This window comes from Lepisma saccharinum, chromosome 4, assembly GCF_977018435.1.
Source record: "Lepisma saccharinum chromosome 4, izLepSacc3.1, whole genome shotgun sequence".
In the NCBI taxonomy this organism is placed as follows: domain Eukaryota; kingdom Metazoa; phylum Arthropoda; class Insecta; order Zygentoma; family Lepismatidae; genus Lepisma; species Lepisma saccharinum.
Genome location: NC_139232.1, coordinates 80,388,779 through 80,407,693, shown reverse-complemented (window position 1 = coordinate 80,407,693; position 18,915 = coordinate 80,388,779). Strand labels below are relative to the sequence as shown.

The window sequence follows — 18,915 nt, the reverse complement described above, 5'->3', positions numbered from 1 at the left end:
AAAAATAACTTATTATCCAGAAAGATATAAATGTTACAATTATAGGATATAACAACACCTTACTAGAATCCTTAGGGACTGATTGATTGATTTAGTTTATTTTACTTCGCGTTATGTACCTCTTGGCTAATTTTCGAAGGTGGGGATGAGTGATGAAATGATGACATTGATGAATGGACATTCACAAACAACCAAGCCCGAGCGGGATTCGAAAACGGGACCTTGGCGTCGCAGCGCGATGGGGTAACCACTCGGCCACAAGGCCTGGCTAGAATCCTTAGAGAAATTTAAATTTCTATATTGTTTGTTATTAGTAAATATAAACTATGTTTATGAGTTCTTAAAAATATAAGTATATCATTGATGTGATGAAAATGGCAAATTAGCCAATCTGTCGGCATGCAACCACTAAGTTTTTGTGACGGGGGAAGTGAAAATAAAATGCCTACTTAAATATTTCAATGAAAGGTTTAAGAGGATACTTCAGGATATGCATATTTCTGAAATAATGGCACAATTAAGATTACAAATAGTGTTATTGTTTAGAATTTGAATGTACACCAAGTGTGAAAGCGGCCTTTGAGGAACACCTCTGAATAAAGGTGATTTTTGTTGTTTTAATTGTCATGATTGTCAATTAGTAGGAATAATATTCAATGTTTTTCCTTTCTGGTGTTTTTGTAGTTTATGTGAACCTTATGTCCTTTCAAAATTACTTAAGTTTATATCACTCTTCTTTGGTCTCTACCGTATACAGTTTGGCTAACTGCTATGGATATACCTATATCATTTTTCTTCGTTCCTGGAACGATGTCTTATTTGCTCAGCGGTGTGGAAAATAAGGTCTTCCTTGCGTGTTTGGTTTTGAAACCACCGCAAAGGTTGTCGGGAAGATTGAGCTGGTGGTCTGCGCCAGGAAAATATTGTGCGACTTTAACTAAATCTAATCTGAGAGACTTTTCAAGGCCAAGTCAACCAAACCGCTATATTTTTTGGCTCATTTGTGTTACTTTCTACCTATTTAGGTTCATAGTTTATTGAAATGAACAATTCTTGAAGCTCTTATTGGGTCAAATAAAGTGCACGAACATGGCGATGGACAATTTGCACGGTACTCATGGATCCCATTGTACATACGATGACCTAGAGTCAGTTGTTTAGGGCATAAACCCACATTGTTTTTCACAGGAAATTTAATTTTACCAAAGTTCAACGCATGCTTCATCCAATGTAGGTTACGTTCGTTACGAGAAATTTCAAATTGTTTCCTTGTTGCACTGTTCAAGTTAAGACCACACATTTTTTTTTTAGAAATTAAACATATTGTCAAGGTCTACAAGTGAGCACATTATGTCTAGAAGCTTAAGTGGATCACTAACAATAGCTTAAGAGCAGGGTATGAAATCATTGAAGACTGGTGGGGGGAGGAAAGTCATAATCTACACCCCCTAAACACACAAAACAATCAGATATTTATAAAGTAGCAAACTAATTCCTTCACTACCTAGTTAAACATGTAAATGAATTACAAACTAGTTGAAAATAGTTTTATTATGTATAAGTATTTGCTTTTTATTAATATAAGTCAATTAGATTTCATACTAATATTTGTCTTGAATTCTTGTTTTACTTTAATTGTATATATATTGCTATTAGTGTAGATCTGTTACTGATCTCTTGAGAGAGAGAGAGAGAGAGAGAGAGAGAGAGAGAGACACCATTCAGCATTCACAACCACACTAATTTATGTGTGTTTTCCATATTACCCTTAGTAATGTATATTTGAAGTCAAAACTATTTGCTTATCCTTGTTGTTAATACAAAAACTCCCCCACCCAGGAAATTTTTGAGGCGAAGATTTTTGTTGAATGTTAAATCCGTTACGATGTATTAATTTGCCATATTTATTTTCTAATATATTTCGCCTCAGGTTCCACGTACATATTTTTTTTAAAAGGAGGCTCTGCTGGATGAAAAACAACTCAAACTACAGTTGGTAATAAAGTGCTGGGTTGGGAACAAGCTTCGGAAATCACGAAAGACCAAACCCTCCACCGTCACGGTGCAACCTGGTGACAATTCTGCCTCCGCGGGGTGTCTCGAAATGTCCCTCTGCAGCGCAAGTCAAATAAAGGACGATTTATAGCTGGACGCTCCTGGGCTTGGGGTTAGATTGCGATGAATTAGGGCCTACTCTTTTCTTTTCTAAGGTCATTTATTAAGTAGCAAGGAAGCAGGAACAACTTTGGCAGAGGCTTATTTCAGCAGACAACGGAAATAATTTTATGCTCTCGTGCACGCGTCTATTTTTTAACTCGATTTCCACATCGTTCGCATTGCAGATTTTCTTCTAACGGACATTTTGCAGCCCCCTGATCGATCCAGCGCTAGTGTCTACGACACCAGCTCCACGATTGTCAGCTCGTTTTCGGTCATAGCAGAGACGCACCGGATGTTGTAAATTCTGAATGCTGGAAACGACTGCAATGGGAGTGGAAATTACCATACGGCAGAAATTTTAACGGGGCGTCCAAAGGTTTCGATTTGTTAACGGTCACTGAATATATTCCAAATATCAAAAGCTCGTTGTTGCTATCAGAAGAGTGTTACTCAGGGATTCATGAAGCTCGTATGTGGTAACCATTGGCGTTGCCAAAAACTTTTGCAGGGAGAAGGGCAAAACCAAGTATATAAAACAAAATAGTAGAAATAATAATAATAATAATAATAATTACAATATATTATTATTATTATTATTATTATTATTTATATACTTGTGAGACTTGTATCCACCAGATGGGTGCTTATCCAGCACACAGGGTGGCCACTCTAGGACTATGATAAAATTCAGGTACACCCAACGGCGAAAGGAAGAGTAGAGTTGTCCACCACCATTTTCATTCGATCTGAATTACACAATGTGATGACAATGAATTGAAATAACGACGGCAATAAGCAGAGAACAATGCTTGCTTCGAACCAACATAGTTTCATTCCTTAAAACAACACAGGACGTAGAATAAAAAAGTAATGAAAGTAGTGGTGAACAATTTGCCTACCATTATCTTTGGCGTTGACTGTACGTATAATTCCCGGCAGTGGCGGAGATTTGGTACCGAAACCGGGGGCAAAGTGCAAAGCTGGGGGAGGCAAAGACAGTATATTTCCTTTTGTAGATAAGGTTTAGCACAGTGCGGGGACAAAAGTGGCAACTGCCCCCCCCCCCAATCGCCGCCACTGATTCCCGGTTTTCAAGGTGAACTTTCCAAAAATTCAAAGCTACAAGCCGATGTCTTCTCTATTTCAAACTTACGTAATATCGCCTCTCACCACCCTCACACATACAAAGGCAAACATATTAACAATATAAAGGGTCTGAGTGATTCCAATGAATCCAAAAATTCTAATTCAATACAATTAAACGGTATGTATGTTTAAAATATTAAATTTCAGGTGCGGAATTTACATTTGCCATTTCACACACATCTACAAACACAAATCATAAATGTTACGGGATATACTAATCTACGAAAAACTGTTAATTGTATAAGAATTTCTAACTCAAATTTTAACTAATCTACTTCAATATATGTTATCTTGTAATAATCTTCCGTCTGTCAGATAGACTGCAAAGGACACTAACAAAATAAACGGATTGAGATAATTTTGTTCTATTTTCCACGCAACTCTCTTTTCGTTCCTAGATAAAAATAGAAGCTAAACTGCGAAAACCTACCTCAAGGCATTTATAAATATGTATTAATTCGATGGTATTTTGATTAATAAAAGTTGCAATTTTTCACGTCTACGGAGAAAAATTCACGCACAATTCACACCCAATTCCCGGATCCAATAATTCACTCATAATTCCCGGAATTCAAGGAATTCCCGGTGAGTAGCCACCCTCAGCACAGATATTTTACTTAATTCGTTTTACATGTCAAAAGTTTAATACGCTGATATGCATAGTTTCTGTGTTTTGTTATTCACTTTTGCACAAATCGTTCAACAAAATCTTTCAAATTTAAGGGAAGATTTGCCATAAACTTTGCTTCATGAAACATTTCCCATTAACATATCACTATGGTTGCATCATGCTAATTTCTTAATCATCCGTGGTATTTTCTTGCGTCTTTATATCGACATACACAGTTAATATACGCCATGGAGTCTCAATACAATTACAGACACACTAATAAATCAAGCGCTAAGTTTTCCGACTTTGTACACGCCATACATCGTAGTGACAATTGTAAGAAAACGACACTATTATATGAAATTAACATTTCAGCTTTCAACACAATTTTACTAACCACAGAAACTAACTAACGGGGAAATTTAAATAACTGAACTTTAAAAAACAAATCTGTGGGCTATTACAACTAGGTGTATCACTGTAAGACATCGGTTTCCGTCAAGTTCATTACCGATACCAATTAATGGGCCAACTATCGAAAATTGTTAAAATGAGCTGAAATCTGATTCCAGGTTTTGAATTCTCGTGCCTGCCAGCTAAAGCTATTAATTACTTGATTTATTTACACGTAGCTTTCTATACAATGCCACTTACAGGACCTGAATTATTAGCGCTTGAAAATTCTAGTAACCCAAGAAATATGTTACTCGCGTCAAAATAAGTAAGGCTACTTTACTTGAAATTAACGTCAAGATGATAAGTGGCCGTCATAGAAAACCACTAAAATAAATCCGATGTCACTAAATGAACCTTAAGTTTTATTTTAAAATATTAATATCGTGTAGAAGTGAAGTAACAATAGAAAGAATGAAACAATATGCCATTGTTGTTCATGAATTAACAGTTACCCCATCGTCATGGTTGAAACTGTACTATTGCGCTTGAATAAAATACAGGACTAAATGAAATCCTTCAATACAACTATAGTTAATACCATAATACTTATATTTCCAACGCATAGTGAATTCAGACAAGGAAGAATTGAGGAGAAATACATCACAAAAGATGGATCAGTGGTGAACAGTTTGCATGAATAGCGAAAGAAGCTACTTAGAGGTAGGCTAATTATTTTTATTATGTAATATTTCTTTAGCATTATGATGTCATTGATACGCATACTATTGTACAGTTATGTCAGAAACATTTAGGTTTTGAAACCTAACACTTCATGGATTTAGTTTTCTATGTACCCTTAATAATAATCAAATAAGAATAATAAATTAAAGTTCACTCAATATTCGTAATACGTACCTTGGAATAGAAAGTTTAGAAACGTAATGTCAATTAATTGAATTTATTATTCAAAATTATACTCAAACGAATTGTGTATTTTTTCAACATGTTGTGATGCGCTTCACAAAATACTTTCATATACAGAAATACTATTGAAAGTAAACTTTAGAAAAAACCCTCTACCCCCCCCCCCTTTTCCTCGAAATTTGTGATACTTACCTCGATATAAAACTTACTCAGAAACGAAACGCAAGGTAAAGGTAAAGTTCCCTGTGCCATGTGAGGGTAGAGCCCCACACTCTCTCGATCTCGGCCATTTTGGAGAAACGAAATGCAATAGTTATTTTTCCCCATATGCCAAGTTGTACGTTAAGTAGCTGTGAGGAGGTAGACAGTTACTATTAATTTTAATAACAATACTATGGTTTTCAGTATGGATCAATGAAACCCTCACCCACCTCCATTTTACGGAATTTATTGAATTGCTATAATTTTAATCCTTATCGTCTAATGAATGAAATGCAAGTTGTTGCCTACCTATTAAGTTGCACATTAAGTAGAGGAGGGAGGGAGAAAAATCGTGTTTTTTCATGTTAATAATGTTGCACTTTATCGTGATATTGCCTGTGGGTGAACAGAAAGAAACCAATATATTCTGGTTAGGAAGCTATTATATATCGATGATCTCAACCGTTAATAAGTTGTTTGCCACATGGCAAGTTGTTCCTTCAATTAACAGAGTGAGGGAAGGGAATTCATGCTATTTATTTCGACCAGGGGAAACTTCTTTAGCTTCCCTCTTGGAACAAACTGACATTACACTCACTGCACCCTTACTCTGTAGCAGTGCTGTAGTCTCAAAATTTTCGGAGGGTATACGACAAGTTTCGGGGGGATGAAATCATGAAGTTCTAAAAAAAAAAGCCGTTGATCATAGAATACTGATGATCATATGCCCATAATTGGCATAAATGAGACATGTTACAATAGAAGAAGCGTTCTTAAAACATAAAATGTGTATTTCAATGATTACATTTGAACGTAAGATATACAGTATAGCATGTTATTGTATTTTATACAGAATAGCATGTTACTGTACTTAAATAGATATAAACGAAGCGAAAGTAAAAGGTGTCTAAAAAAGATGGGACATTTTGAAATGGAGGAATAGGGAAGAGAATAAATAGTTGCAAGAGATTTAATCATGGAAATGAATATAGTGCAGGGGATGCCATTACATAATTACATACCACTGAAGAGATGGATAGATTTATGGCTTCATGATGACGACTATTTCTAAGCAACCATTCCTGCAGTCGTCGAGGGACATCCTGCATATAGCTCGACGTAACATGTCCATAGGAATCTGGCCGATTTACTCACAGATCCGTTTGACTCGACCTGCTACAACTGATACAGGATGTTCCTCGACGACTGCAGGAATGGATGCTTAGAAAAGGTCGTCATATTCAAGACGTAAACCTACCCATCTCTTCAGCGGTATGTAATTATGTAATGGCATCCTCTTCACTATTCATTTCCATGATTAAATCTCTTGCAACTATTTATTCTCTTCTCTATTCCTTTGTTTCAAAATGCCCCATATTTTTTGAGACACCCTTTAGAAGGTATACATATTGCATCACAAGGTGTACGCTAATGAGAAAGGTTAACCAGAGGATATACAGCCTATACAGCTCTTTAGGGAATACAATTCAAGTTGTTTACCAGCCGGAAAGTTGATCGTTAAGTGGGCCCTAAATTATAACACCTTGGACCAAAAATGCCCCTCACCTCCTTCTGGAGGTGAATCGATATTGCACTCTGCACAGCTAAGGGAGAACTTGCGCTTCGAAGAACTCGTTCACTACATAAGGACTGAATACGTATGAAGATAGTACATTGCTATTTTTGTTAGATATTTGTCTATAGATTTTTAGCTTACCAAAGTTTTTAGAATTCTTGCTATACCAATTTATTGTTTTACTGCAGTATTTTCATTGTTGATTGATTTGGTTTATTTTACTTCGCTTTTCTGCCACTTTTGACTAATAAGGAAGATGAGGTTGAGTGATGACATGATATCGTATTTTTTATTCTTAATCCGGTTCTTTTAATTCTTAATCCTATTCTCTTAATTCTTAGTAGCTTCTTTTTATCATTATAGGGAAGAGTATTATTTTTTAATATTAACTACTAACATCTCAAAAATAATAAAATGTTACAATTCCAATTACAGTACGTATTGGTGTGAAACCAGCATGTTGCTCCGGAAGAAGGAGGAAATTATTATTATTACACACGACTAAAACTACATTTGAGGAATAAAACAAAAAATGTCACATGTGAGACTGAGATGTCTCACAAAAAAGGATATAATAAAGTCTAATAAGCGAGCCACAAACGTTTATATGATTCTAATAAGCCACGCAGAAATGGATTTTAACTAAGGATTATTCCAATATCTAATAAGGCACCAAGGAACGAATATCAAAACAAGGGTTATTCGAATATCTAATAACGTACCAAGGACTGGATTTCAACCAAGGGTTATTCGAATATCTAATGGAACACCCAGGAACGAATATCAACAAAGGGTTATTCGAATATCTAACAAGGCACCCAAGACTGTATTTCAACCAAGGGTTATTCGAATATCTAATGGAACACCCAGGAACGAATTTCAACAGAGGTTTATTCGAATATCTAATAAGGCACCCAGGACTGGATTTCAACCAAGGGTTATTCGAATATCTAATGGAACACCCAGGAACGAATATCAACAAAGGGTTACTCGAATATCTAACAAGGCACCCAAGACTGGATTTCAACCAAGGGTTATACGAATATATAATGGAACACCCAGGAACGAATATCAACAAAGGGTTATTCGAATATCTAATAAGGCACCCAGGACTGGATTTTAAGCAAGGGTTATTCGAATAATCTAATAAGGCACCCAGGACTGTATTTCAACCAAGGGTTATTCGAAAATCTAATGGAACACCCAGGAACGAATATCAACAGAAGGTTATTCGAATATCTAATAAGGCACCCAGGACTGTATTTCAACCAAGGGTTATTCGAATATCTAATGGAACACCCAGGAACGAATATCAACAGAGGGTTATTCGACTATCTAATAAGGCACCCAGGACTGTATTTCAACCAAGGATTATTCGAATATCTAATGGAACACCCAGGAACGAATATCAACAGAGGGTTATTCGACTATCTAATAAGGCACCCAGGACTGGATTTCAACCAGGGGTTATTCGAATATCTAATGGAACACCCAGGAACGAATATCAACAAAGGGTTATTCGAATATCTAATAAGGCAACCAGAACTGTATTTCAATCAAGGGTTATTCGAATATCTAATAAGGCACCCAGGACTGTATTTCAACCAAGGGTTATTCGAATATCTAATGGAACACCCAGGAACGAATATCAACAAAGGGTTATTCGAATATCTAATAAGGCAACCAGAACTGTATTTCAATCAAGGGTTATTCGAATATCTAATAAGGCACCCAGGACTGTATTTCAACCAAGGGTTATTCGAATATCTAATGGAACACCCAGGAACGAATATCAACAAAGGGTTATTCGAATATCTAATAAGGCACCCAGGACTGTATTTCAACCAAGGGTTATTCGAATATCTAATGGAACACCCAGGAACGAATATCAACAAAGGGTTATTCGAATATCTAACAAGGCACCCGAGACTGGTTTTCAACCAAGGGTTATTCGAATATCTAATGGAACACCCAGGAACGAATATCAACAAAGGGTTATTCGAATATCTAATAAGGCACCCAGGATTGGATTTCAATCAAGGGTTATTCGAATATCTAATGGAACACCCTAGAACGAATATCAAAAAAGGTTTATTCGAATATCTAATAAGGCAACCAGGACTGGATTTCAATCAAGGGTTATTCGAATATCTAATAAGGCACCTAGGACTGTATTTCAACCAAGGGTTATTCGAATATCTAATGGAACACCCAGGACCGAATATGAACAAAGGGTTATTCGAATATCTAACAAGGCACCCAAGACTGGATTTCAACCAAAGGTTATTCGAATATCTAATGGAACACCCAGGAACGAATATCAACAAAGGGTTATTCTAATATCTAATAACGCACCCAGGACTGGATCTCAAACAAGGGTTACTCGAATATCTAATGAGGCATTCAGGAATTAATATCGCTCAAGGGTTATTCGAATATTTAATACGGCAGGCATACAGGAAAGACTATCATACAAGGATTAATCGAATATTTATAGTACCAATGAATGGAAAACAAGCACATATTATTAAAATGTTTAGTGAGCCATTCATGAGGGATAGATATCATCAACAAGTTACACCAAAATGTACTGTAGTAGAGCACCCATGAGATCAAGATCGTAGTACATATACAGAAATCACTAATAAGAAAATATTGCAACCTGGAAATCAATTCATTCATGCAATGCTAACAAAATTTGTTTGGAAGATAGTACATGTCATACAGACCAAGTACTGCCAGTTGTAAGGTCTCAAGGAGAGGCACATAAAAAGTGTTAAATGAAATTCTCGTAAAAAACTTTTCTGACTGATGCATGTTCTTTTTTTTAAACAGTAACTTTGACATCTTTGATGTTCAACGAAATAAACTAGTTAAGAAAATTGAATACACGACTTTTGCGACACCGTCGTATGCGACACTAACATTTCTGCCGTCATATGCGACACTGTATGGAAAATATATTCCTTGACATTTGCGACACCATCATCTGCGACACAAAGTGTAAATAGCTTCCCTTCACACCTTATCCAGGCTTAGAACTGGCAGCATCATGGAAGCTGATGTGTTTTTTAAAACCTTTATTAGTTTTCCTTCACACTGGCATCATGGAATCTAGGTGTTTAAAAGCTGGATGTATTTATCCTTTGTCAATGACGGATTGTTTGAATCCCTTGTCAGTATAGGAGCAGACTTCAATCCCTTGTCAATGTAGAAATGTAAATGTAGTTGTAGTTGAAGCAACATCTTACTATTTTCATTCTAATTTCTGAACGTACGCCATTCTCCTCAAAAAGCGCTTAAGATCTCTATGCATTTCATAGTCGGCAAATGCTCATTGTATTATCTCATCTAATGTAATGTACTGACGTCGTCTACATTTCCCTAAAGATTCAAGGCCTTCTTCTCTAATTTGTACACGTTAGGACTTGACTTTTCCGTCAATACATTAACTGTATGGTTCCATCCCTCGACTGCATTGTTAGTCCTGTGCCGCTTTGGGAGCAGTTCCACATGGAAATGTCGAAAACAGAGTTGTTCATCCACTGTTCAACGAAATAATCCAAAAAATTTTGTCAATATGTCGTGGTTTGGCGCATCTTCCATCACACACAGCCATCCATCATCGACGTCAGCCATAGGGAGGTAAGCCAGAGCTGAACACATTCTTATACACAGCCGCACGTCTGGATCTGTTTTGTAATCGTTTGTCAGTCCCAACTCCTGCACCTTTCGCCACAAACATTGGTTAAAGTGATAATTACTACCACTGATCTGAGCCTCGGGAAATACTTTCTTCAGAGACGTTATTGCTGCTGCACGTACGCAAATGTCGCTAATTCTGATAAACAAATTAGAAATCGTAGGGGAAAATCCAAGCAGTGTCGCTTATGGCGGGAAAAAACAGTTTTTGCCTTAGTATCGCAAATGACGGTGTCGGAAATGTCGGAACTCCAAGAAAATTTGCAGCTGCCTTTCCCCCTCCTAGTAGCCTCAGTCTCAATGTGTATGTGCGAGTGTGCGCGCGCGCGCGTATATGAGCTTGGAAGCCAAATTGTTAGTGCTCTCTGCTTTGGACCGACCAATGACGAGTTCGACTCCGGTGCAAGTTCCAAAATTTCGTTTTTGACCTATCATGTGGTTCCTAAAGTGTGCGACGTGGCTGACTTACAGGGGCGCCGCGAAATGTTCCAATATTTTCACTAAAATGACACTTACTTGTGAATCTACACTTGGTTTTAGTACTTTTTACACATAAAATGTTTCGGAATTTGAAGTGTGTGTTTATTTTTTAACTTAAGGCAAGCAAACCTGACCACACTAACTGAGCGTTGCAATTGTTAGATAAACCTACATTCTGCCGCGAAAAATCTTGAAACGGTAATGGCGCCGTGAAGCGAAAAAATGTGGGAACCACTTATCTAGAGAACAGTTGCAAAACTTCTTGAATAGAATTACAATGTTAGCACACTCCGATCTTGAAAGCCACAAAATAGCGAGAATGGGATCCAATACACTAACCGAGTGTATGCACAGTCAAATATAGTATCTAATGTAGTGTAATTCTATGTATATGTAATATCTCTTTGAAGACATGATTTCACTTATATTTTCCATTAGTAGAGTTCGAAATCTTTATGTAAACTGTATAAATTTTGCAGTTGAATATGATTATTTTAATTCTTCTATTTCAAGTAGATATAAGTAAATCTTTGTTTTTAAAAAAAGTAGCATTTATCTTTACATAAAAGCCTCCATTAGAAGACTTTAAAAGAAAATTGGTTTATAGCGCTATCTGTTGGGATTTCTTACACAAACATACGAATAAGCAAACAAACCCAATGAAAAACATCTCCATCATACTAGTACAATCACAATTTTTATGCTTTACTGGTTGAAAAAATGCTCATGAAGATTTAGGCCTACTTTTGCGCACATACAATCGCAATGATACAGTCACGGGCTGTTGTGGGTTGAAATGAATGCATTGGCTTTGAATGGAATCATTACAACCCAGCAGTGTCTGTGACTGTACACCCACAACTTGGCGATTCGAACCTACACTCTCTCCCGGGAATCTCTGGAGCAAGCGAAAGCAAAAAGTCCTCTGCGCAAGTAATGACTCGAGAGGGCTCGACCAATGACCCCGTGGCAGGGGAAATGAGTGCATGAAGGTGAAAACGTTGCTGCAATTACCAGCCGTTTACAGCAGCGCGCACTGCTTTGCTCCACCAACTAGCTATCTCCCCTTCTCTATCGTTATCCGCGGCTTTCCTTCACAGATTCCCGAGACAGTGCAGGATCCTGGCTTCGCAGGGAATCCAATGGATCAGTGATTTATCCGCATTTGCCTAACTCTAAGCTTAACGTCAGCGGAGAAACGTCTGGCACGGAAATTTCAGCGCATTTCCCTGTAGTGGGCGTTACACCATATGATTTCACTAGAAGCAGAGAACAGAAGTTCTCTTGCTGCCTTTCCCCGCGTCTAAATTTATGGTCATTTTGTTGGTTTATTTACCGCCCCGCTCCCTAACAACAGGGGTAAATACACAAAACATACCAGAGATTCAACATTTTCGATATTCTAAATCAAGATAGCGCATTATGCCAATCGAAATATCTTAAATGGAACTGAAAATAGAAGACAATCAAAATGTGCAAAACTATTTAGCTCTATAATACGTCCCAGGAGCCCGTAGAGCATAACGGTAGAAAAGGAGAGAAAGCAAGCGGGGGAGGAAAGCAGTGTGCGCTACTGCAAACGGCTAGCACTGAGCCCACTTTATGCACAGATAGGCTAATCGGGACTGGGCCTACAGTTTAAAGTGGGATCCGAACAACTACCTGCCTACACTGGTATCGAACAGGAAAGGCGAAGATGAAAATTGATGAAGGGGCGCATGCCCAGGCCGGGATTTGAACCAGAGACCTCTGGCGTCCAATCGGTCTGTGATAACCACTCTGCAAAGGAGGTCGGCCCAAACTTAACAAGCAAAAGTATGTAAGTCAGTATTCTTTAGCGCAAATTTACTGTATACGGTATTGTATTATTTTATTATCTAGATTTCAGCAATATGAGATATCACATATTTCCCTGTAAATAACGCCTGGTACTTTCATGTAACTTTCTCCTGTGAAGCTATGGCGAAAGTCGAGCAGCATGTATGGTGAAGGGCATACAGAGAAAGATAACAGAACAAAGCAACAAAGTATTTTTCATTCTTATAAATTTCATTGCCAAGGTATTTGCTTGCTAATAACAACGTTGAGAGGCAGAATTTAACAATCCCTTGTAACGCGGCCTCTTAATCACAATGACGACCAGGGAAAGGCATTTCTGCAACACAGGAGCGAGTGAAAATGCATTCTGTCACGAAACTCGCAAACGACCAATGTTGCGCTAGGTGACGCAACAATGGGATTGCAAGTTTTTTTTTTCCACGCCGATTCGTCTCAAGGGAGGCGGTTTTGTTGCAATGCCTCGTTCAGACGTTGATACGTTGAAGCATTTCTTTCTGTAATTTGAATTTTAATTTAATCGCTACGATTGAAAAAAATAAGAACATCTGTATTAGAGTACTGCAGGAAGAAGATTTCGCTCGAGCGCCAAATAGTTCGCTCGGACGACGCTAGATAGCGTACGAAAACGGAAGCTTCTTCGCTTGAGGAATAACGCTCGAACAGGCAGTATACGCTCGAGGCCGAGTGCAACACCTATAACCGTAATTTGTGTGTGGTAGTGGGTCCTCAAATGTGGATCGTGAGATGAAAGATACAGTGAAATTGAAAATTAAGTAAACAGTCATTATCTCCATATTAAAATGTAGTTGAATCTATCTTATCAATACGGTGATATATGAAAATGCAACAGATGATTGTGGACTGATACTGCCAGGACGGATATTTTACATATACGTATATGTCTACGATTATTGTCACATTAATTTCATGTACGTGCACTCCGGTACAGCAAAGCCAGCAGTGCTGGCACACAGGATGACTGTTGCAAAATTACTTCTTTCACTTCTAGTTTTTCGTTATTTCTTCCGTGTTGCCTCAACAGAATCAACCTGCAAGCCTCCTAGGTTCGTCCATTTCCGATATGGGACCATCAACATCCTCTCGTGTCGTGTTGACAAAACATCTGCGACACACAACGCCAGCAAGGCCCCGAAAAATCAACGGGCGACCTTGAAGGATCCAATGAGAGGGTACATTATGTGAAGGTAAATTTTGTTTTCCAATCGGTAAGGGCTGAAAAAAAGCCAGAGTGCCATCGGTTCAGTCTGTTAATGTCCTCAGTGTTGCGAACTGCACGATTAAATGTCCAAGTGTACTGTATACTATCAGTAATGTAACATATCCACCAAGCTTGTTAAAATTTATATTCATAAATAAACTATATAGTTTCAAAACACAGGAGAAACACAAAAATATGATTGCTGAGATACGGATGACATATTCTATGTGAAGATAACCGTTTCAGAGCGTTCGGTCTATTAAGACATCTAACATGTCCATAGATACATCCGCCAAATAGAGTTGGTAAAACTCGCTGGCCGCGGTCACACTTTTTTTCAAGCGCTTTGCGAGGTGAAAAGTTACTGTTTTTCGGGCGGGTGAATTTCTATGTTTGCTTCAAAAACTTTAGTGTTGGCATTGTTTACTATTTACTACGGAAAGAACTACGTGGTGCAAAAGTGGATTTGTGAATATTGCAATGTGTGAACATCTTGAAAATTGTTTCAATCATCCGCGATCGTCTGTTGCATTAAATGCGTTTGACAACAGACAGACTGAAATTCGAAAAAATAACAACTGCGCCAGAACATTCAGAGACGTTAAGGAAACAGTATCAGGTAGAGTGCTTAATTTTTCAGTATAACGTACCACGTAGAAGCACTGCATTCTTGGTTTTCATAATTTTTCGCGATATGATTCCCCAACGGAAAATGTCACCGCACGCCACTGATTAATATGATATGCCATTGTAAACGCTCGAGCGTGAGAGACTCGGACGAGTCCATTCAGTACTCTTAATCTGTAAAACATAGACAAATAGGCGTCTCTAGTTTTTAATTGTTGGGAAAAGTTTTTCTAGTTATAGATGCTGTTAGTGTGTGGAGAGGATTTTCTTTAGTCTTGTAACATTTAGTACAATCAACGTTTTCCAGCGATAAGCCATGGTTGACTACTACAATCGTCAAAGAGTAATATTTTAAATTGTAATTTTTGTATTTGTAATTTACGTCGCTTTTCTCCTAAATCTGGATAATCGCGACGATGACGATAAATGGCGATTGGATGAAATTGCTCGAAACTTGGGCCATCGGTGACGATATTGTGAGTGCAGCCATGGCCTTCTGCTAGGGTAGCTATAGAAGATGACGATCCAGCACTCAATTCGCGACTATGTAATCTTTGGCTGTTCAAAATTGTGTCCCTTACATATACACCAACTTGCTGGTGGAGTTTAGGACCAAGGCTACTCAAATTTCTCTTAACCAAGTTTTAGAATATTAAGTTCAAATGATAAAGGTGATAACGAGAAGAGAAACTGAACTGTATATAGGGGGAGATATGCAAATGAGTATCAAGGGTGAGTGTATATAATACTACTTGAAATGCATTGGCAAATGATTAAAAACGAATCCCCTTCTATAATATTATAACAATAATATTGTAAATAATATATAATTATAGTAAAATTTGATAATATATTCTTCCAAACAACTATCTACCAAAGAGCACTGAAAAATCACAAGGCAGCGGTATATATCAATAACAACTTGTTGACGTAGATTTCTAAATGACAAAGATTTCCAAACAGGACCCCTTTACATATAGGTGTTTCACCTGCGTCGCAAACTGCTGAAGTGTGGCTTGGAGCGCCATTATGGAGGTCAGTTCTTGCAAGTATACGGAATTCAAGCGGGCAGGCGGGAGATTTGAACCTTTTTTACCATGCTATTCGGTTGTCCAAACAGAAAAATTCTTGCCCACGAAAAATAAAATTTGTCACATATGCGCGCATCCAGACGTCATATGACACCCACCTACAAATTTCTACTTTAACTACGAGTAATACTCAGTATATTAAACTAGTTTGTCCTATATTTTATTTTTCGAAAACCTATATTTATTGTCCAGCATGTCCACAAAAACATTCCGTGATTATAAAAACACATAGCATCGCTCTCGGTACTCATAGTTATATAAAAATGGTGCCATTAGAAGCAGAAACTCAAATGTTAAAACCTAACTACCCTTATTCAGTGGCACTCAATGTGTGCTCCTCGTGTCACGCTGCAAACATCAAGGGGATATTCCCACTCATGCCACACTCGTTCCACCGTATCTACAGTGACGGTCCCGATGGCGACAATGATACGACGTTTCAGATCTTGCAGATCTTGAGATAGTGGAGGTACGTATATAAGATCATTTATATGACCCCATAAGAAGAAATCATAGACAGGCAAGTCAGGGGACCTCGGTGGCCACTTGCAGAACACAGCATATTTGTTTCCGGAGCGTCCAATCCATCTTCCTTCAAGTTTCTCATTTAGAAAATTCCGAACATCGAGATGGATTTTGGACACGGAGGATTTAGGGATGTTTAACTGCAGGCTAGCTTCTAACAACAATGCCATTTACAATAACACATTAACAATCGAAAGATTTTTTCCCTTTTTTAAATTGTTTCATTCTTTATTGTTATGCTATCTATTGTTGTAATTAACGCCAACAATTACACATCCCTAAAATTCTTTGAGCTGTTCTTTCGAATGGTATCAGTATAAATTTCGTAATATACATATTTGGAATTTTGTGATCGTTTATAATCACGGAATGTTGTACTACAGGATAACTCGAACCTCAACATCTCGAATTCCTTGATAAGTCGAATTTTTTGTAATCCCCTTGAATTGTCCATAACACTAAATGCTAATTTTACCTCAACAACTCGAATAAAACCTTGATAAGACGAATTTTTGTACAGTTTATGGAATGCCGTTAGAGCTCAATAACTCGAAGGTAGACTATGAAAAACCTCTATGAGTCGAAGTTAAATTCTAATCTAGAGCCCGGGACTTTATGTTATAACATTTTTTTTTATTTGGCATCAGATCGGATACTGGGCTGAGATCTTTACATATCTGATGAAAATCAGTCGAAATAGAAAAACTTGATAAGTCATATTTTGACATATTTTACCAATTTCGTGTTTTTGCAACATATTTCTTCCATTTTCTCGTAATAAGACATATTTTTGTATAATTTCGTAATTGTCTTCCATATAATCGGTTATTTTATAATTTATTTATTTTAATTTTATAATTCGTACCTTTAGCACAACGGATAGTTCATATTATCGATGGCAGGATAAGGAAATTACGAACGAAGAAATTAGCAGATGTCATCTTCTTACCAACTAGTACAGAACAAAAATGCCCCCTTTTTTATAGCGAGCTGCCAATTATGCTGTACTTTCCACAAAGCTGTAAATCTGATATAATAGCAAATAACATTTTGGATAATTGCAGTGAACATCACAATATATTGTCAATATTTTACCACTACATTATATGGTTAAAGGGATTCTGACTTCATTTAATACCCCACCCCCATCGTGGTCGATCTTCCCTGGAAGATACTGACATCCCGTATAATGAGACATTCGAAAGTACTGTTGTGCATATTTTTGGCTTTACTGGGGATACTTCTGAATTTTTGACATTTTTAATTTTTCGTAACATATTTTTTTCATTTTTATAACATAATTACATACATATTTTAAAGTTTTATAGAACATAAAGTCCCGGGCCCTACTTAATCACCTTTATAACTCGAAGTTTTAGTCGCACAGACCTCAGTAAGTCGAAATGTAGGGTGTACGTACAATGTCAGGTGATAAAGAATCGTGTCGGGACATACGTAGTGCCGACGTTCAGAAGGGTAAGTAAACTTTAGACCTCTATAACTCGAAGTCTGCGATTTTGGCCCTCAATAACTCGAACCTTGGTAAGTCGAAATCCTTGATACCTCGATTTGTTTTCTTGTTACCCTCAAGTTCGAGTTATCAAGGTTCCACTGTATTACAAAAATGTTGATTTTTGCAGAATACTAGTAAATTTCGTAACATTTTGATAGCTTTTCCAGAAAAAAAGCATTCCCGTGCTCTTACAGAATTTCCATATTTACCAGACTGGTTGATAGACTCCTTCATACTCTTTTATGCGTTTTCCAAGCAACACAACTAAGGCAAAAATCATAACCAACTTCATTTCCAACCCCTTAGTTTTTTTCACTTGTCTTCAAATGTATATGATGTTCACAAAATATATATATACGTATATATATATTTTATCCACAAGATAATTAAAAATATATATATTGTTCAATGCTTAAACTATGAAATGTCTAGAACGACTGTAAAAAACGTACTTACTAGTTAAGTTGCTTCTTTTGTAAGGCCTCATGCTGGTTGCCTCGAACCACTCTCTCAGTTGCTAGAAGCAAGCATTGTTCTAGTAAAGTTTACACAGATGATAGAGTGCGCGTTTTCACCTCCATTGTTTAGTAAACTTTATTCAGAAATTTATTCTCTAAGTTCCAAACACAATTCAATTCGATCTTATTTTTTTCTGATCATAACAGCTCGAAGTCAATAATATTTTCGAAGTCGTCACTTTAACAAAGGTTTATCTTTTTTATAGCTCTTTTAAAGTTCTGTAGAATAATCAAGATTGTTTCGTTTCTTTTTACTTGAAATATGTACATTTGTGGAGAAGATAGTATGGTTAAAAACGCTAAGGTGTTTATGATTGTGAAAGTTGTTTGGGGCCTCTGAAATATTAAGTGAAGATCAATTACTAACAGAAATCACATTTGGAAAGAG

General features: G+C 37.1%; 1 protein-coding gene across 7 annotated transcripts in view; it reads right to left on the bottom strand.

Moving 5' to 3' along the window:
- The window catches only part of LOC145986627 (uncharacterized), a 219,896-nt gene extending 201,382 nt beyond the window's left edge, over positions 1-18,514 (bottom strand). For 3 of the 7 annotated variants that reach the window (XM_083120860.1, XM_083120863.1, XM_083120864.1), the window contains exon 1: positions 18,466-18,513. In XM_083120860.1, coding sequence (XP_082976986.1) covers positions 18,466-18,496 — 31 coding nt within the window. In that variant the 5' untranslated portion in view covers positions 18,497-18,513. Of the gene's footprint in view, positions 1-18,465 lie in introns of all 7 variants that reach the window. The other 4 variants (XM_083120861.1, XM_083120859.1, XM_083120862.1 and 1 more) reach the window with 4 other exon arrangements.
- Between the last annotated feature and the right edge of the window lie 401 nt (positions 18,515-18,915).